At 39.0% G+C, this 19,669-nt stretch overlaps 3 protein-coding genes and 2 non-coding genes across 6 annotated transcripts; 3 read left to right on the top strand and 2 right to left on the bottom strand.

Annotated features, from left to right (window-relative positions):
* The first annotated feature begins 109 nt into the window (after window positions 1-109).
* LOC121296496 (ADP-ribosylation factor-like protein 2-binding protein) lies at window positions 110-5,921 on the top strand. The gene is made up of 7 exons (XM_041222119.1): window positions 110-199; window positions 1,413-1,476; window positions 2,138-2,199; window positions 2,485-2,591; window positions 2,698-2,783; window positions 3,397-3,493; window positions 4,939-5,921. Exons 1-7 carry the CDS (start codon window positions 181-183, stop codon window positions 5,044-5,046), a joined length of 543 nt encoding a protein of 180 aa, XP_041078053.1. The 5' UTR covers window positions 110-180; the 3' UTR covers window positions 5,047-5,921.
* Window positions 5,922-6,016: 95 nt separating this feature from the next.
* On the bottom strand, window positions 6,017-10,413 carry LOC121296495 (plasmolipin-like). The gene is made up of 4 exons (XM_041222118.1): window positions 10,059-10,413; window positions 7,331-7,501; window positions 6,917-7,030; window positions 6,017-6,723 (listed from the first exon to the last, which is right to left on the bottom strand). The coding sequence occupies exons 1-4, from the start codon at window positions 10,206-10,208 to the stop codon at window positions 6,604-6,606; spliced, it is 555 nt and encodes a 184-aa protein (XP_041078052.1). The 5' UTR covers window positions 10,209-10,413; the 3' UTR covers window positions 6,017-6,603.
* Window positions 10,414-11,805: 1,392 nt separating this feature from the next.
* Window positions 11,806-11,888, top strand: trnal-cag. The gene has a single exon. It is a non-coding gene; the product is annotated as a tRNA-Leu (tRNA).
* Window positions 11,889-12,211: 323 nt separating this feature from the next.
* Window positions 12,212-12,294, bottom strand: trnal-cag. The gene has a single exon. It is a non-coding gene; the product is annotated as a tRNA-Leu (tRNA).
* A 134-nt stretch (window positions 12,295-12,428) lies between these two features.
* tmppe (transmembrane protein with metallophosphoesterase domain) lies at window positions 12,429-18,193 on the top strand. 2 transcript variants are annotated; one of them, XM_041222117.1, is made up of 5 exons: window positions 12,429-13,380; window positions 13,973-14,083; window positions 15,231-15,396; window positions 15,990-16,129; window positions 16,915-17,214. In XM_041222117.1, the coding sequence occupies exons 1-5, from the start codon at window positions 12,663-12,665 to the stop codon at window positions 16,962-16,964; spliced, it is 1,185 nt and encodes a 394-aa protein (XP_041078051.1). In that variant the 5' UTR covers window positions 12,429-12,662; the 3' UTR covers window positions 16,965-17,214. The 2 variants fall into 2 exon arrangements, with proteins under 2 accessions (XP_041078051.1, XP_041078050.1); XM_041222116.1 differs by having other exon boundaries at window positions 12,434-13,380; window positions 17,122-18,193.
* Window positions 18,194-19,669: the final 1,476 nt, after the last annotated feature.

Genomic DNA, 19,669 nt, shown 5'->3' with positions numbered 1-19,669 from the left:
TTATATGCTCATAAACTACTCTGCTGCTACCACTTCTGGTCCGTCTAATTTGTGGTGTCCTTTTGTGCATCGGAACTGAAATTCAAATCCTTGTTTCCCTACCGTTCTGGGAGGAGTTAGGGGAGCTTGTTTCCGTTGCTGTGGAACCGTTTGTGTGAATGAGAGGAGAGATACAAGAGAATGGCCGCAAGAGAGAGAAGTAAAGACAATCTCAATATATATATATATATATATATATATATATATATATATATATATAAGTCATATTATTTATATGTGTTCTTGTTATATATAAAATAACAGTCACACAAGAACAAGTAAATAGTCATTTAAAAATGTTTTGTTAGGCAATATACAGTATACCGGTCTCTCTTAATTGGTAACACTTATAATTTGCCAGTCAAATCAAAAATGAATTTGCAAGTTACAGTGAATGTTTCAAAACACAAATAGTACTCAACTTGATGGAACAAACAGTTAAATTGCCGTTCTCTGTAACTACGTAGATTACTATAGGTAACCTACTGTACAACTAAAGAAGGCTGCACCGGTACTTCTACAAGGCGAATGCTTTTAGTTGTTATAATGGGATGGGGTTATTAAACACATATTATGTTAAGGGTTCATGTAAACTGTTTGACTAGTTGTAATAAACTATAACAGTTTATTTTGATAAATTATCAAACCCCAACCTAATGTGCATTGTAAACAATGAACATTGGGTGTAAATAACTAATTTCGTTGTAAAGTACCTTCTTTTCCAAAGGTTAGAATAACCATTTAGTCCCTTGAGTGAAATGTATTTTTCCATATATATATATTATCTAGATATATTATATATATAGAATATATATATAATATATCAAATGCAAATGCTCCGTTATTCAAAGCATCCGTTTTTTAAGAGTCGCCAGTCGTTTTGTATTTTCGCCGTCCCCGATTTTGTTACGAACAATCGTAGCGTTTTACTGAACTCGAGAATCTCACGAAATATCCTACACATTTTAAATGGTATTGCTTTGAGGCGAATACCGAGTAAATTCGGTATCATTTCTAACATAATAGCACTGACAGAGGATTCGCACTCGGCTGAAAAGGCACAGGGCGCCTGAGTTTGACATTTTACAGGTCCCGATGTCCTGTAAAAAAAAAAAAAAAAAAATCAGAGGACCTCTGAGAAAATTATCTGGGATAAAAAGCAGTGGACGTTTCCCACACGACTGCCCCTGATGTAGGTAAAAAATTACAAAAGCACTAGTTAATATAGTGATTTTTTAGTCCCGTGTGAATCTGGTTTAAGACTGTTCATAGTTACTGTAGTACTAAGGAGTTACTTAGCCTGTCTGAGCTTCATTGATGTAGACGAACCAGTTAAGACTGCTGAAGAGGTGTTTTTGTTTTTCTGTTTAAAGTTTTGTTTGGGGATAATGCCGTTGAAATGGAAACCATGGAAGAAGAAGATTTTGCTGTTTCAAAGTAAGTCATTAAAAAAAATATCCAAGTAGCAGTCAAATGCTACCTTGACCAAAGTGTCACATGAAATGCAGGCCATTGTTGTGAATTGTTCAATAAATTACTTCTAAGGAGAGTGTCATCTAATACATAAAATAAAATACACACATAAATAGAAATAAGCAGAGGTACTGTTGACCTTCCACATACAGTCTCAACACCTTCCTCTTGTGCTTGTTTAGTTGGGATGATAAGAGCTACAGGATTGATACACAATCGTTAGATCGTCTTTGTTTTTTCTTGTGATGCGATTGTGACTGGTTATGATTACTGTAGTAGAAGTAAACAAAGGGTTTATTCAACTGTATTCCTCTGGGATAAGCCGTAGGAGCATGAAGCATTTTACACCATCAACTAGCTATACGTGCCAGGATTGCCTCTAATTCAACTGAGGCTCATCCTGGCAGGGTATAAATGAACCCCTTTGCCCAATCAACAGCTAGTTCCACTGACCCCAGTTAGCAGTAACCTCGAGCTAGTCAATGTTAGATAAAGTAATCCAAGACTAGAGTTAATCAGGGTTTGTGAAACTAGCTGTGAAACAAGAAGTGCTGTTATTAGAACGATTTCCACTGCCTATGTAGCTTTTTATAATACTGTAAACCCCCTCCCTTTTTTTTTTAAGTTCGTCCGATGCAAATGCTGCATTCGACACTGTTGTCGGATACATAGAGGATATAATGATGGGTGAGTAGAGTTTTAAATTATTGTGACAAAAGCTGCACACCTGGCAGCATGATTTAGTTAGTATGAAAACATTACTTCATCTCTGTTCTTCAAACACATGTTTAACACCAAGGGAAGCCATAATGAACCAAGGGCATACTGCACCAAGTCAACATTTTTAGTGTGACATACTCAAAGTTAATTAACTGCTTAATCAATTAATTGATGGAAACTTCAGACAAGGCAATTAATTAGCTGAATTTGCACAATATGCTAAAAATACAAAATCGTGGTTTAATTGGGCAGGTGATGAGTTTCAACAGCTCCAGAGAAACTTTATGGAAAAGCATTACCTGGAGTTTGAAGATTCCGAGGAGAATAAATTGAGCTACACACCCATCTTCAATGAGCATGTAAGTGTCCCATACAGAGCGTGCGGTGCGTTGCTTTTACACATGTGCTTTTCTGTTTACTTTCCTCTGCCACAAACTATTAATTGTTTACTTACTGCTTTGTTAGATCGATCTGCTGGAAAAGTATATTGAACAGCAGCTGACAGAAAGGATGCCTGGGTTCAGCATGTCAGCATTTACCACATCGTTACAGTAAGTTAGAGATGAAGAATAACATGGTTAAAAGACTTTTTTTTTTATTGAAATCCCTAAAGGTGTTCTTTAATATTTTTTTCATTATGTATTGAAATACAGGTTTGAAGGGGGATTGTGAACCTCAAAGATTCCTTTTAATCTTGAGTCTCTCCCTTTTAAGTGGCTTAGTTTTAAGCATCCTAAGGTACAAAACAGTGCAAAACAGCACATTGAATAAACCATCTTTATACACAAAAGCAATGTTTGGCTTGTAACAGCAATACACCCCTCCTTAACAAATGTGTACTCTGTATATTCTTGACACCTCTTGCATAAAATGTAGTATTGCTATAGTGAAAGTAATACAAGAAACAGCAACAAAGTGTTCCTTTAAGAACCCCAAAACATGCCTAAGTTGGTTTATTGTTACTCTTGCATCATAACAGTTTTGTTTCCCTTTCACAATACAGATCAGCTCTGTTGCATTTGTTATCGATGGATTGTCCAGGGAGTTGTAGCATTTCCGCATGATTTGATTGAATTTGAAATCCTGTGCAGATTCAGGGATAATGGGATGTGACACTGTTTGGGATTCAGCTGATTTTCTTGTCTTTTTTTATTGTTGCTACAGACAGCATAAAGATGAGATAGCGGGAGACATATTTGACATGCTTCTGACATTCACCGACTTCCTGGCTTTCAAAGAAATGTTTCTTGATTACAGAGCTGTAAGTAAACAGTTTACATCGTTGTCTCCAGACTAATTCTGTAATTTTGTTAATGTCACCTAGGTATTGTGGGGCAATGAGCAGTTATCTGCTATTTAATACTTAGTGAAATATTACTTTTGTTCTTGCTTGTGTTGTTTTTTTATGTATACTAAAAATAGAAATCCTGGAGAGAAAAAAAAAAAACAACAGCCTTGCAATTAACTGACGGGAATCCCTAAGGCATTAGTTGCCAATGGCTTAAAATCATTTTTACATTTTAAAGCACTGTTCTGGAATTGTTTTATTTCAAGACCCTTAGTTTATTTATAGATACTGTCAGTTTATCTACTCTACCACTGTTTAGATCTTTCAGCAGTAAGGTACTTTACAGAAAGTCTACCCTAGGAAACTAATCAACCATTTTCAGTGTCAAGTACTGAAAAGTGAATAAAGGCAAATATATATTCCTTGATCGCACACTGTATTATATTACTTACTGGTCTGCTGTTTTGAGTTCTCTTTCGTAATCTCTAAGAGTGGTCTTCGGTTTTGAATCAAGTTATCTTTCTTAGTAGAAGTGTATACAGGTCTGCAGAGTTGAACGGGTTCAAATGGAGCCCAGAGAAACGTGTTCAGTCTGAACACCTCGCCTGTTCCCAAATACGGAGATCCCATTGTTAATCGTTAATGCACCACAAAAGACATTTACATTGTCAGTTCTCATTTAAGCAATTGCTTTGAAGTGGACAACACCCATTGCACGGGCCTTCATGCAGACGCTGAACGGCTGTAATTAGTTTGCAGACAACGTTCAGTTCCTCCTCATTGTTTATTTAGCAGACGCCTTTATCCAGGGCGACTTACAGAGACTAGGGTGTGTGAGCTATACATCAGCTGCAGTCACTTACAACAAAGTGACGCCCGAAAGACGGAGCACAAGGAGGTTAAGTGACTTGCTCAAGTGAGTAAGCTGGGTTTTGAATTGGGGACCTCCTGGTTACAAGCCCCTTTCCTTAACAACAGGTCCACACAGCCTCATGCATGGCTATCCGAGTACAGCAGACTTGCTAATCTGGACTAACGTTAATATCTTACAAATAATGATCTGCACTAATACTATACTATACTTTACTGTATATGGTATGCAGGGCATCTATTGCAGTTCTGTTAAAATATATCTCTTTGGAAATCCAATTTCTACAGCTGATGCCGGCATGCATTTTGTTACAATAGAGTGGATTATAGTGTCCTTTTTGGACTAGCAGGGTTTGGATTCGCAGGACTGTACACTATGTGTTTTTTCCACTTGAGACCAGGCCTGGACATGCATCTTATCACAGACTACTGAGTGCAAATTGTTCCTCCAATAGATTCCTGGATGATGTTTAGGAATGTGTGAATGTATAATTAACCTGATAAAACAATTGATTGTATTTTTTTTTTTTTTTTTTTTACCTGTGTAGGAGAAAGAAGGGCGAGGTTTTGACCTCAGTGGTGGCCTGGTAGTGAGATCATTAACAACATCCTCTTCTGCGTCCTTAACTGTAAACAACTGCCTGTCCTTTCAGTGACGTTTGACACACGTTTAGTTAAACACGGACTTGTAAACTCGTGCATTGCAATACGTGACTCATAAACTGACGTTCATATTTGATGTATGAGCTTTCTGTCCCCCAGAGACATGTAAAAATAATGTAGGTATTGATAGGGGAACAAGTCCATCTTCATATTTTTTTTCCTTCAAATAATTGTAAGGATGGAAATAAGACTCCCATTGCATAGCAGTTTGATCCAAACCTGGTTTCATGATGAGTTTAAGACAACACATCTGAATTTGTTATCTATACAGTGTTGCAAATCAAGCTTTTGTTAAAACCTGGAATGGGTGAAACTGCTATGCAATAGGAGTCTGATTTCCACCCGAATTGGTGGATTCAGCATGGATTGTGCTGATGCTTTTATTTTGTATAATGCCTCACAGACCATTGGCATTTCATTTATATAATATATCTATTTTTCACAACAGCAGACTACATTACTACCATGGTTAATCTACATACACCAGTATTATCTTTGGACAATTATGTTTATTTGGATATTTAGTGTTAACAATAGCATTGATCAATTGAAGCACATTGAGGGGGAAGAGGTTGCCTCATTTTCTTTGTATTCACGTTTATGGACTGTAAGCAATTGTAAGCACAGTGAACATCAACTGTGTAATTAATAAGAGGAAAGAGTTAATATAACTTTCATTTAATAGTTTGATATGCTTGAGTGTGATCTCTATATCTCTTAAACTGTATGTATGCCTGTAGCTTTAATTGTGTAGATACTTGTTATTAGAATTGCATTGCTTGGTGTATTTTCTTGTATAGGTCTATTTATGTGAAGGGTTGAACTTATATAGACACAATATGATTTGGAATAAAATGGTCACAAAGTATATCTTTAAAATCAAATTGTGGTTTATAAATATAAGTAGTGGCTACAAAAAAAAGGAACAACAAAGAACTTCATACTGCATTTAACATAAAACAGTACCTAGAAAATCGGTCATGAAATTATCAGAGCTTATTCATTTACTGCATGTGTGTGTTGACCATTCACAATATATTATTGATTCTGTTGGTTCCAAGGATTGGGCTTGTTTTATATAAAGTGGAACCAAAGTGTAAGTTGGTAGCCATTAGTGAATTAGTGTTATCTCTCTTCCATAATCATGAGGATGGAGAGATAGAGAGCCCATAGTCAAAGCAAAGGGCACGTAAAGGTTGCCATGTTTACTGGAACAGGATAATCCACTGCAAGCCAAGCCATGACCTCACACAATGGTGGAAAATGACAAACGGATGAACCCATCAAAGCAATTGACTAGCTAGTCAAGAGGCATAACTACCGTGAAGCTGCAGAGTGTAACAATGACAGTGCTCTCTCATTGATTCGTTTCTAATGCGGTGCATATTAAGTATCATGTTTTTAAAGTAAATGACAGCCACCTTTAACATTCTGCAAACGCAAAGCCCATAACACAAGCTTGGTTTAACCTCAAAAAACATTGACAAGTTTGTAAGTATGTACAAATTGCGTTAGTGTTGCCTGCTGCTTTTGTAGTGTGCTGTATTTGGCTATGCTGGGAGGTTTCCGGTCGCTTGGTTTGTTGCTGCGTTGCTGCCCTGTCCTCGGAACGCCATGAAGCTGAAGATGGAGCTTGCAATGTAGGCGATCATAACCAGACATGCAAAGAACTGTTGGTGTAAACAAAGGTATGGCAGTTAGTTTAGGGACACTGCTGGATTTGTTCTTAAAATCAATTTCCAAAAGAACTGCACAGCAAAACCACCTGTGCTCGAAAACCTACAGTAATGGAGCCGATATAGTTTCACTGCAATCGGATTGGGTAGAAGAAGGGTTAAACAGAGTACCAACATGTTTACTTACAGCTGCCGCTGCCTTGTTGTTGTAATATGCAACCATGTTTGCAGGGACTGATGCTGCATTGGTTATGAAGGCAGTGATGTACAGGACAGTAGCAATGACATTAAAGATCATCATCTATCCATGAAAGAAAAGAAGACAAGTTAGCAGCACTTTATGTTTTTTAGTAAAGGAAAAAGTAATGGAAGAATTACAATATGATATTTTAAATAGTCATTTTATAATTTGCTCTATTTTTGTAAAAGGACACAGTGAAGAACAATAGGTTGATCAGGGCTGCCACTGAACTTATGAGTAGGGTGAAAAGGACCCTCCCCCCAAACACCACAGAACACGAGGGGCTGAGCAAACAAACAGTAACAGCCCCTCCCTTAACTGTTTGTAAAACTCTTTATTTCAGGTAGTCATTTAACCTACCGCAATAGGCCAAGGAACAAGTTGTATTTTTTCGGGCACACCCAGGAAGTAGACCACAAACAGGCAGGTTGTTATTACCCAGAGTGTGACGCTAACAAACATCACCCATCCAAATGCATGGTTTATGTATGTGGAACCAGCAATCAGAGCCCACACCAGTAAACCCAGAACCTGACAAATACAAAAGAAATGCAATCAGTTCATTAAAGTAGGCAACTGCACTGTCCTCCTTTACTGAGAAAAAATATTAAAATGGTCCTTTTATTTAGTGCCAAAACTTCCGGATAATTGATGAACATGATTTATGATTTGCTGTCAGTACAATCTTAGTACAATGTCCTACCCACCTGAACTAACTAGAGATAATCCCCAGTCAGATGATAACCTATTGTAACTGGGTACAGAAACAAGGACTGAATTCACAAATTCACTGCAAGTGCCCCAGGCGATTAGGAACCGCTTTCTATTTGCTCCGTCTCCCCATTCATTTTTTTGCTTGTGTCTCCTAATAAAAAAAGGCCATCTATGATGGTTCCCTTAAAGGTGAAACCACTTCTGTAGAAAAGATTTCATTTGTAGACAAAGTTCCCATTTTATTAATGGGTATGCAATAATAGCTTTTGTTTTATGGCCTTGGCGGTAGCAAGTTTTCTATTTTATTTTAAATGCTTATTAATAGTGAGACTAATGCTTCCAATAAAACTTTACAATGCTCAAAGATAAGAATATTGCACCGACTCACACACAGACACAATAAATGTTTATAATTAGTTTATCCATTATTGATGCTATGTTGTGTTACAAACAATGGATTTGTGGCTTACCCGGGAAATGATACTTGAGTGATTTCCAGGAATAGCCTGTGACTTATAAAACTGTAGTCATGTCAATACAATTGTGTACTATGCATTTATGGTTTTGGTCAGTCCCATGTTATAACCCAAATTTAAAAAGGAGTGATCCAACCTAATTGTGTTGACACAAGGGCTGACTGCAATGCTACAGGATTGAAGACTGAGTTGAATTACTTTAGAAATTCTTGTTCTTTCAATATTTGCGCCGTGTAGCAAAGGGGATTGATTGGTTAAGATTTTTATGTAAAAACCTTTTTAGATAAAGCTCTGGGCTCCTTTGATGGATGTATTTTTGCATGTTTGCGTGTGTGGGAGTGATGTACTGAGTCGATAGAAATAGAAATTGCTCACACTGTGCTTCAGTTGAACTTTTCAAAGCTGCATGCTGAAATGTATCCACCAATTCTGCGCCTCTCAGACACAGCTTGAATCTTTTCTCAGTGTTGCTAATCTACTCTTTTGGATTTGATCTCCCTGTTGCATTATCTAAAGCTGTCATTTTGAAGCAAATGTGATAAGTTCAGAGACCACGAGAACTCATCCCCAAGCCTGTAGCCAGCCAGGAACCAGTATTTGAGGTATAGTGCTTGAGCAGCAAGGTTGAGTAAAATGACGTCACTCCTCAGAAGACGTCAATTCCACCCTGGAATGAGAGGCTCATCATGCACTCCTCAGCACCATATGATCTTAAGAACTTCAGCTGAGGTGTGGCTGTGCATCCACTCTTGAACAAACTTCCTAGTTTGGTTTCCTAGTTTAGATACTTTCCCCCAAGGCTCAGAGCACAGCCCATGTCCATTCAATATTTAATAATAATAATGATAATAATAATAATAATAATAACTTATGTGGGATATTGAAACAATCTAGAAGTGTGTATCACAAAGTAAAAAAAACAAAAAAAACATTCAGATTAAATTCAAAATGTATTTAAATAGAGTTGTTGGTCTTGCCTAACGTGTATTAGTTTTGTAGATATTCATGTACCATGAAACCACATCAACTTGGATGCATTACCGCATGCAAACTTTTTATTCATACTGAAAATGCATTGTAAATGATTAGTCAAATCATACCCACGTATTAAAGTAGAGGTGAATAAACATTATCTCTGTCAGCAGTATCTACAGAGTAGACTTGGTGGAACAGCGAGTCTGTCACTGGGTAAGATCACCTGACTTCTAGGTCCTATTCAACCCAAGAAAAAATGTTAATTGCTGTATGATAGTGAAGTTAGTTATAATGGACGCACACTAGTTCAGTGTTTATGAGCTGTAAAAAAAAGATTATTTTTGTGTGGTTCGAGAGGCTTTTAGCTCAGTCCGTTAAGATCTTTATTAAAGAGAAAAAAGAATTTATTTTGCAAGAGTAACCTGGCCAACATGGTAGAAGCAGGCAACTCATATGTCTGAATAAGTTACATTGAAATGCTAGAAAACAGTCCCATATACAGTGCTCACCATTTATAACACTACAGTGGGGGAGTCATAGTTACAAGACCGTGCTATTTGTGTTCCACCTTATAACAAGTATAAAAGGGTTACTGTAATGGCATTATGGAGCAAATGGGAGCCACAACCCCACCGTGTTATAACTGATTCCACACTATAACAAAGATCATTATAATGGGTGAGCACTGTGCATATGAATAGCTTTACCCAATTGGGATTGATCGACGACAGTGGGATTGTTTAAAGCACACACAGTCACATCATTTGCATTCATTCTGCAAGAAACCTGAGCTAGCTGAACACCCACATTGAGAAAATACCCAGCGTTGTGCAAGTCAAGCTGTACCCATCATTGCGCTTGCACACACAAGTACAGTACACTCACAAAGCATTTAAAATACAAAAGTGAGAAACAACACTTACAATTTCCACGATCATCAGGATCCCAGGAATAGTCCTAATAAACAACACATCCATTTTGACGGGTCCCACTGAAAACCCACGGAAGCCAGAACTGGACTGGGTTGGCTGCGAGCTGGTTTCAGTGCTGACTTTAGCTGGAAATTCATCCATGGTGACTGGTAGTGCACTGGAGCTGTAAACCCTTAAAACTTTTAAACCAGTTTAAAATTACGATGAGCTCCTTCTTGTGGTTTCCTCGCTGTCTTTCAGATCCTGTTCATTATTGTTTTCCTCAGCCCAGTAAATGGATATGTGTCTCTCCCTGGTGTGCTCGGCACACAATAGCTGAGCTGCTGAGGGCGTTCACCCGAGTTAAACATTTACATAAGCTCAGCCCGGTAGGGCTGCTGAGCAAAGTTCACTGCTGCTTGTCACTCATGCTTGTGCCAATCCCAGCCTTTCTGAGCTTGTCTTATAATTGGTGTACCTGCCTGGTTGCATGTAATCTAATAAAGCATACCTTTCCAACACAAACCCTTTAGAAATCTGAATCACCTGGGAGCTTAGACTGCAAGAAGAGCTTTGGGAAATGCTGCTGTTGTGTTTTCATCTCACCAGCCTCTATTCATGAAGGACCATTATTACCACACCTCTTGTGTTACCAGCACATAATGCCAGTACAGACCTGAGTGTATTTTTATCTCAGTTGTTGTGACGATTGCAAGCATTGTACAGAATACAAAAACAGAGAAGCACAATAAGACTTTACTCTTAGCAAATGATCTTCAAGTGATGTTCAATGGCAATGCAATGCCATTTGACATGCCATTAGTAGCACACAATTTACACCTGCGTGAAGCTTTTGAAGTAGGCTATAAGGTCAAATATATCTACTCCTTACCCTGTGGTAGAGAAGTATTTTTATATGGAGTAAAGTTACTACAATATATTTTATTAGACCCTGGTCCTTGTACTAAACACAAAATAAGCTCTGTCCGTAATGTGTTGCTGGCTTGGGAAGACAGTGAAGAATACCCCCTCCTGTTTTTAATTAGATTGCACCCATTTGCAATCTAATCAAAAACAGGAGGGGATATTCTGCTGAGTAGCGAATCGGTATTTCTGCATGAACCAGGCCAGTCATTGTTTGACTCTGGGTTCTATGTGTAATGGTGTATTTGTGTAGTTCAGTGTGTGTGTGTGTGTGTATATATACATATATACATAGTTGGCTGGCATCTCCCAGGCACCAGGACACTGCATACTGCATCTCAACAGGCTTTATCCTGGTCAGCTGCCTCAATAAATATCTCTGGTGGTTTGATTGCTAGGTATTGTTTATGTAAGAAGGGCAGGCCTCTGTTTGAAGTTAGTTTTATATTGCTTACACATTAGGTTTTGAAGTCAGCTAACCTGAGAATAAGTTTGCATTCCTGCAGTAAATAGAAAGGTAACGGCGAAGTTAAAGGTAAAATCATATTGTTTGACACACTTGAATACAGCCCTGTTCATTACAAGGTGACCCCAGGATGGATCTTGTCTACAAATGTAAACTCCCCTCAGTGCTGATCCCAGCTTCTCTAATACAGAAGAGTAGAGATAAATAAAGGAGCACATGTATTTAGTTTATGCTGCCCTGCTAAGTTTGCACTACTTTTTATATTATAGTAAAACAGTTAACGTTAAAAACGTGTTACTTATTTAGTGTAACTAGTCTCTCTGTATACTGTAAACTGTTCAGATTTCACTGAGGTAGATTACTGTGTAAGTCAGGATGGCCGAGCGGTCTAAGGCGCTGCGTTCAGGTCGCAGTCTCCTCTGGAGGCGTGGGTTCGAATCCCACTTCTGACAAGATTTTTGTTGTTATTATTTAAAAATGTAGAAATAATTACAGTAGTGAAATCACACAAAGGCGCTTTTTCTTTTTTTTTTTTTTAAAGTAGAAACATTTTAAAAATTGTTCAAATGATAAAGAAATTCCTTACAGACACATTTATTCGACCATATTCCTCGCTCTGATCTTTTTCAGTACAGCGTACGTACCATTTAAACCACCAACTATGTTGTTAAAAGCGAATTTTAAAAAAACCAAATCACTGTATTTTATACGTTTAAAATGTTATAAGGAAAAGATCGGACAATGTCATAAATAAAAAAAAAAATAAAAAAATTATTGTCAGAAGTGGGATTCGAACCCACGCCTCCAGAGGAGACTGCGACCTGAACGCAGCGCCTTAGACCGCTCGGCCATCCTGACTACATGACGAAAGCTGTACACACGGTAACAAGTCTCTGCAGTGTAATGTTTCAAAACAAATCGCTGTATGAAACATTAGTTCGGACCCACGTCAGTTGTGGTTGATTATAAATATTATAAATCAACCACGTGTTTAGGAAGGAGGTAGGCAGAGAGACTCTCCTGTATCGGAGTTTAAACGCGACGCAATGACGACACGCGTTTTGTAGTCCTGAGCACAAGCGCCGGTGTCATGTGGCTTTCGAGGAAGTGGAAAGAGTGCAGCTACCGGTTCTCTCTCTCTCTCTCGCTTTTTTTTAATAAATCCCTATTTCAACGGCCGTTTTAATATTATTATCCGGGCATTGCAATTGCATTCACTTCCAAAGATGATGATCTTTGGAAAGCTTTCTCTGGAGGTGAAAGTGGCGATCGCAACAGCCGTTGTTCTGTTTTCCATGTTTATATCCAGAACGTTCTTGACAGAAAACGTCGACAAAGTGACAAGAGCGAAATTGTTCCGATTTCAGTTCTTGCTGTTCATCAACTGCTTGATGCTCCTCGGTTCGCTGTACATTTGGAAGAAGACGGTTGTCACTTTGTGCAGAGCGAGCGGCCCAGCTTCCTACCTGACAGGCTGCTGGAAATGTACAGTGCTGCTGTTTCTCGCGTTTGCACACCTCAGCTACTTCACGTTGCTGTACCTGGTTTCAGAAGAGCCTTACATCTTCTCGCTGATCGCTTACACCTGCCTGGGGTCCTACGTCATTGCTCTGTTTTTCTTATTTATTTTCGGGTGCATCGATCAGTGCTACCGTCTCCTTACACGAAGAGCTGGCAAAACACTGACTGCAGCAGCCGGCACCAGCAAGTGTGCAAACAAAAAAGTCATTCTGGCCATCGGTATCACCGTGGCATTGACCTGTGTAGGTCTTCTCAATGCTGCCAGGCCCCCTGCAGTAGTACGTGTAGAAATCCCGGTGCACAAGCTACCGGCTTCATTCAATAACCTGAAGCTGGTTTTACTAGCAGACATTCACCTGGGCGCCACCGTGGGGAAGTCGAAGCTTGCAATGATTGTGCGAATGGTAAATGACCTGCAGCCAGGTAATTCAAGGTTCCAATTGAAATTGAGTGCAAAAATATAATTAAGTGATGCGAAACAGTGAGTGGTGCAGGGTTGGGAAGCCACAGAGAGGAGATTAAATGAATTAAAATCATATTAAAACCTGAATCTCTAAATCTCCTGTCACGCTGTTTTTAACTAATGCTAAAGATACCATTGCATGCACCAGACCACTGAGGCGTACAGTGAATTGAAGTACTGTACTGTGTAGAGGGCGGATGAGCAATGGATCCTATGTGTTCAGTGTACTTGTATATATCCTATTTCAACACAAAGGCGGAGAGCTTTTGCACAGACAGTCGTAATGTCTTGTAAATTATTCCGTTCATGCTCAGTTCTAGAGCAACACATTATGAATAAGTACAGAGATCTGTCAGTAATAAACGAGTTAAAAGTTCCTTTAGATGCATATTACCTATATGTGTATACACATACATTTACATAATATACAGTACATACAAATATATGTACGTATAGTTGTTAGCGCATGTGCATTTTATATATATAATTCAGTAAGTACATTTTTGTAAGTAAATGATTTGTCAATGTGTGCTTCTGTCGTTCTGTCTTCAGATATCGTAGTGATTGCTGGGGACTTGACTGACTCTCCGGTGGCTAGTCTCGGTACAGCCACAGAGCCTTTGAGGCAGCTTCGACCCCGACTGGGAACGTACTTCATTACAGGTAAAGAACCCATACCGGTGCATGCCCTATGGGACAGTTCAGCATGTTTCAAGCACAGCGCAAGCACGGCAAATTACAGCCAAGTAACAATAAGACAAAAAAGAATGTGTAAATATACCTTTTGTAGTTCACAATCTGAGTAGAATTGTATTTACCAAAACCAAATACTGTATAATAATTTAGGAGCACTTAATAACAGCTTGCTGCACGGTTTTCAACACTTCCTCTCTGACTGAACAGTCACAGAGCGTGAGGGGCAGTGAGTCTGGAAGAAGAGGGGTGCTGGTTGTTCTGTTGTCCACTAGAGGGCCTGCTTTGTCACACCACTCCATTCTGTGTTGATTTAAAGCCTCTGCAAAGGAAAACTACTAAAATAATGGAATGAATATGTCCCTGAATTACTCTGCCCTGCATTTTAATTTTATTCTGAATGACCCTAAACAATTTAAATGCATGTGTTTTATATCTGATATATTGAACGCCACAGGCTTGACAAAGTTAAGCAGCACGGCATTGATTTAAATGCAGGGTGCATCAGACACAAGTTTTTGTCATTAAACCAAAGCAGACAGTCGGTACACGAGTGCTGGTAGTTTTTAACAGGTACAGTACAGGATTTAGTTGAGGAGAGCTCTTTTTATTACTGCTGTGGAATCTGATGAAGAACCATTTTTAGGGTCAGTTTTAATGATCTAAACTGTGTTGAATGTTAGCACCACCATGCTAAAATGTTTAAGACTTGTTTCACTGTATATTTATTGTGTGTAATAATGCTAATAAGTGGCTCTATAAGTTATCCCAGGAGGAAACCCCAGCGTGATTAATATAGTTAACGAGCAGCAGTATTTAAACCCACTACTGTTAATTACAATAAACCCGTACAGTCTAGTGTCAGAGAAGCCTCCACTTCAAGCGAGCAAACCCAATGCACGTTTTCACAGGCATTTCAGTGTCTTTGATGAGAATCTTGTAGGGCTGTTTGTAAAGGCTTATTTGAGGTGGAAGGCTTGTCCAGTAATACCAGGCTCTGTGTGTTTTTATTTATTGTTCTTAACCACAAGCATGTGTCAACGAGAAGCAGAGAAATAAATATACTGAATTGAGATTACAGACGAATGACCTGTCTCCTGTCACCCCGCTTACTAAGGTAACCACGAGTACTACACTGCGGACGTCAGTAACTGGTTCAGCCACCTCAGGGCTTTAAATATCCAGTCTCTTCACAACAGCAATGCCAAGATCAGCCTGTCCCGGGACAGCGATGAATGGCTGTGTCTGGCGGGAGTGGACGACCTGGAAGCCCGTTTGTTACGGTAAGTCACTTATTTGCCTTGCTGACGCGTCTGTGAGGTCAGAGCCTCGTCTGTGAGCTTTCATTGTTTCTGCTCTATATATGTATATTTCTCCCTGTCTGTCTGTATCTTGTTTATGGATTGGATTGCCTAACAGCTATGACAGTAGCATCCAACCCCCACCACAGATGGAAATGCAAAATGAAGATTGCATAAGTGTGTGCAAATATGTACATACAGACGGACTGGTCACTTCATATATTCCCATGTTCCCTGCGACTGGGAAATGCATCCCCTGCTGTGTGATAATAAGAGGCAATTCATATGAATAACAGCTGGATTAGGGTTTTTTTATTAATAAGAGTGAAATTGGGTTGGGGGTCGAAGGAAAGAGACACCTCTCAGAGCAATGGTACAGGTCACTGCAGCCCCACAGAAGCTGCGGTGACCCACAGAAATGTGGAGCATACCATTTCTTTCATAGGTGTAATGCTACGCCTGTCATGCAATTTCGAATCACCACATAATGACACAAGGCACAAGAAAAGGTTTGGTTGTTTTGACCCTGCTCTGGCACCGCTATTCCTGTGTGTGGTTTGTAATTGTGTTTGCAGGTACTCAGGACACGGGATGGATCTAGAGAAAGCCCTCGCTGGCTGCAGCCCTGACCGAGCCATTGTGCTGCTGGCTCACCAGCCCCTCGCTGCCAAGAAAGCTCTGCAGGCACGGCCAGACATCAGCCTCGTTCTCTCAGGTACAGCGCAGTTTTACATGTGTCTCTATATTAAAGAGGTGCAGATGTTTAAATAGCGATCTGATAACAGACCATTATTTTATTTTTGTAAGTTCTGCAATATGTTAGGTGTGCAGGGTAGGTTTGAATCTGTCCAATAGAGATTTGGGGGAATTTCATGTGCTTTGATTGTTTATCTATACCATTAAAACATCAGGAGGGTGCTGTGTGTAATTTAAACATTAGACATTCAATATTAGAAACAGAATTCAGTAACGCTTCTTGCAAGGAGACCTCAAAATGCATCCTGTGGATCTTGCAGAATTTCTTTCTTTTTTTTTGAGCAGCAAACATTTGCCCAATGGGCTGAACTTGTAAATTTTATATAACAAGGATGTTGATATAAACACCTGCACATTCAGTTACACTTGCAAGCTTGTAATAATGTTGCTTAAAACAATTCCTTTGTAACCCACAGCGCTGATGAAGTCTGTCTGACTGTTTACCGAAGCATCAGATTCCTGTCTGTATCACTGCAGTGTGACTGCAGTAAGGTTCTGCTTCGACCAATAAGCGATTGTGCAATAAGACAGTGATCTTACTGCACACACACACAGTGAACGAAGTGACGGTACAGATTACTATAGTGAAAGGAAGGCGCAGCAATGTGGCTGAAAATTTTTTCTCATCTCCAGCCAAAGGGAGCAATTTTTGGGTGGTTTGTGTTTGACGTGAATGAGGGGTATTGCTCATGGGCAGGTCGTTGAAGTGTGAAGACCCCTTTTATGTTAACAAATGTTTTTCAGAAAGGAGAAACACACCCAATAAAGTTACCAAACTTGATTTAAACAGCTAAGACTGTAAATGAAACTCGTAAGTAGTCTTAAGTTGTTTCTTGTTTGTTTTAGAATTGTAATGGTGTTTTTTCTTTTTCCTTTCAGATAAACATTGTGCAGATGCTCATTTTTAATAGATATCTAGGAGACTCTAACCCCTTGTGTGTTTGTTTTCAGGGCACACTCACGGTGGACAGATATTCCCTCTCACCATCGCTGCCTACCTGCTCAACCCTTTCTTCAGCGGGCTGTACAAGGTGGGAGACAGGAGCTTCGTCTATGTCACGCCTGGAACAATGTATTATGGGATACCCATGAGGATCGCAAGCAGAGCCGAGATAACAGAGATCATTCTGAAGAGTCCCTGAGTGGCGTCGGAAACTAGGCGTACGTGGATGTTTCATTAACCACAGCGTTCACTAAAACACCAGGACAGCCTCAGATAAAACTAGCTGAGCAAAACGTTGACATCGACTCATTTTACCAATTTCGAGGCAGTGCATTTCAATGCATTCATCAAAAAGAGAACAAACGTCAGAAAGCTGGAGCCGGGTTAATGCACGACCAAAAAAAGAATTTTTACTCATGAGTACTAAAGAGAACTGTAACTTCTCTTCCTGTAGCAATAGTCATTTCTTGTGAAGTAAGACACCACTTATAGTTTAAAAAACATGAGTAAGATGTTTCCATAACAAAGACGATCGAAGGGGACGGACAAAAAACTAGACGGGGGGCAAACAGCACATTGTGAGATTGAGTCGCTCAGTTCTGGACAATATTTCTTCAGGCACAGTACAGTCATCTTTGGAAGGCAGCAATATTTATTGAATAAAACAAAGTTAAACACTGCTGCTGATTTAGTATCTCCCCACTGTGTGGGGATTCGTAGCTACATCGCAAGGAGTCTGCAGCGTTGTAATAGATGGATCATCGTGTTTTATTGTCTGGTTCATTTTGTATGAGGGCTTCTTTGCGTCATGTATTGTAATTCGAGGACATTGAAAAAGACTTCTAGGCGGATAGTTTGACATTGAGTTTCTTTTAGCATTTTAAATTCTGCACTATGTGAGTGGTTATTAGTTATGGATGATGTAATGTGACTGTGTATTGCTGCAGCGTGCAGCTCATAAAATAAACACATTGAATGTATTGAATAGTTCGAAGGCTTCAGTGATTGTTCAGATACGTTGTTGTGCTGTTTATCAAAGTAGATTATTTCTTCACTAAATTGAAGAAGAATAAAATGCTCTTCCACTTGACTTTATTCTTTTTTTCTTTCTCAGGCTCACACTTCAAGTCATTTCATTATCTTACTGACTGACCTAAACTAGGCTCAACTGCACCATCCTTTCATTGGTGCTAATCCTCCGTTACCTCAGCTTGCAAAATCTCTCTGCAGGAGTTTCTTAGTCCAGTAAGAAAGGCTGGATAATATGACAGTAATTTAAAGTACTGTACACAATTTGGATTTAAAAATCAACAAGAATGACTCAGAAAACCAATGTTTGCTAATATTGATGTTGAGGTAATGCTTGGATTGAGTTCTAAACCCTAATGCAAATGAATATGAGTAATCTGCCTGACCAGTTTAAAACAATGTCTACAATTGCTTCAGCATCTGCACAAGGTGCTTAATGGAGGTACAGCATGGTGACGAGGAGCCAAAATAGCACTCCTTGTTATCGCTATAGAAACTAGTTTAGATTCTGACAGGGGTTACAACAATACACACTGTGACACATGGACAGAGCAGGCACAGGAGATGCGTGACTAGAAGGGATAACAATGGGTATAAACACTGCAAAAAAACAGAACATAGTGGTTTGTAAAGTATGCTTTTTAGAAAGTAACCTTCAGGCATCCTCTCCCCAATGATAACACTTCCCAGTCCTCAACAGGGGCTCTTTCTTCTCACTGGTTTTATACAACATTTGATTATTTTGATGTGTTCTTTATTCTTTACTGAAGACATTACACATCCAGAGATGGAACACCGGGATGTGTTTATTCTTTACACATTCCCAGATGGAACACCTCGTTAAACACTTCCTGTCATTTGGCATTTTTTCTATAAAATAATCTTTTGAGTCTAACTGCACGTATTTCATTATATATGTCGCTCAAAGAGCAAGCTATATACAGTACAGTTAAACTGTACTGTACAAGAGCCTAGCCTTGCCTATGAGCCTCAGTCTGCAGCTTTCAAAACACAAATTATTGCCGAACATGTGTTACATTAAAAAAAAAAACAAAGCAACTTAGGACCAGGTAGTGATCCGGTCTGTAGCGGCAGGTGAATTCTGAGGTGTGTGGGGCGTTAGTATATATTGTTACTATGTTTTATATATATATATATATATATATATAATATATATATATAATATATATTATGTATAGCTGTCTTATAGAAGGAGTAGGTCAATCGACTGTTAACACAGAATATCTTTTTTCATCCAGTTAACTGACAATCTGATTAATAGACTAATGCTAATAGACTTAATATGTACTTCAATAGGATGGGTAAGTGCAAAGTAACTACTCTGTAACTACACAATGCAAAAGATGAATGGGCGCCAGCTCTCTTTATGTCAAGTCAGAGTGTAGCTTTCTCCTGCCTGTATATTAATAAAAAGATCACCTGGCTGCTTTAAACTGTAACACTGCTGGGCAACAAAAAAACTAAATCAATGCAATAAAATTAAGAACAAAAAACACATGGATATAA

Source organism: Polyodon spathula, chromosome 21, assembly GCF_017654505.1.
Source record: "Polyodon spathula isolate WHYD16114869_AA chromosome 21, ASM1765450v1, whole genome shotgun sequence".
Taxonomy (NCBI): Eukaryota; Metazoa; Chordata; class Actinopteri; order Acipenseriformes; family Polyodontidae; genus Polyodon; species Polyodon spathula.
The sequence above is the reverse complement of the archived record's forward strand: the minus strand, read 5'-3'. Positions and strand labels throughout refer to the sequence as shown.

What these genes read in the sequence shown, in the direction of transcription:
- LOC121296496 (XM_041222119.1), top strand. An exon ending in GAAGATTTTGCTGTTTCAAA is followed by an intron (nt 1,477 to 2,137) that starts GTAAGTCATTAA and finishes TTTTTTTTTAAG; the next exon opens with TTCGTCCGATGCAAATGCTG. An exon ending in CATAGAGGATATAATGATGG is followed by an intron (nt 2,200 to 2,484) that starts GTGAGTAGAGTT and finishes TTAATTGGGCAG; the next exon opens with GTGATGAGTTTCAACAGCTC.
- LOC121296495 (XM_041222118.1), bottom strand. Translation starts at nt 10,208, where the DNA reads ATGGATGAATTTCCAGCTAAAGTCAGCACTGAAACCAGCTCGCAGCCA. An exon ending in TCCTGATGATCGTGGAAATT is followed by an intron (nt 7,502 to 10,058) that starts GTAAGTGTTGTT and finishes TGTATTTGTCAG; the next exon opens with GTTCTGGGTTTACTGGTGTG. An exon ending in TTGTTCCTTGGCCTATTGCG is followed by an intron (nt 7,031 to 7,330) that starts GTAGGTTAAATG and finishes TTTCATGGATAG; the next exon opens with ATGATGATCTTTAATGTCAT.
- tmppe (XM_041222116.1), top strand. Translation starts at nt 12,663, where the DNA reads ATGATGATCTTTGGAAAGCTTTCTCTGGAGGTGAAAGTGGCGATCGCA. An exon ending in GGTAAATGACCTGCAGCCAG is followed by an intron (nt 13,381 to 13,972) that starts GTAATTCAAGGT and finishes TTCTGTCTTCAG; the next exon opens with ATATCGTAGTGATTGCTGGG. An exon ending in GGGAACGTACTTCATTACAG is followed by an intron (nt 14,084 to 15,230) that starts GTAAAGAACCCA and finishes CCGCTTACTAAG; the next exon opens with GTAACCACGAGTACTACACT.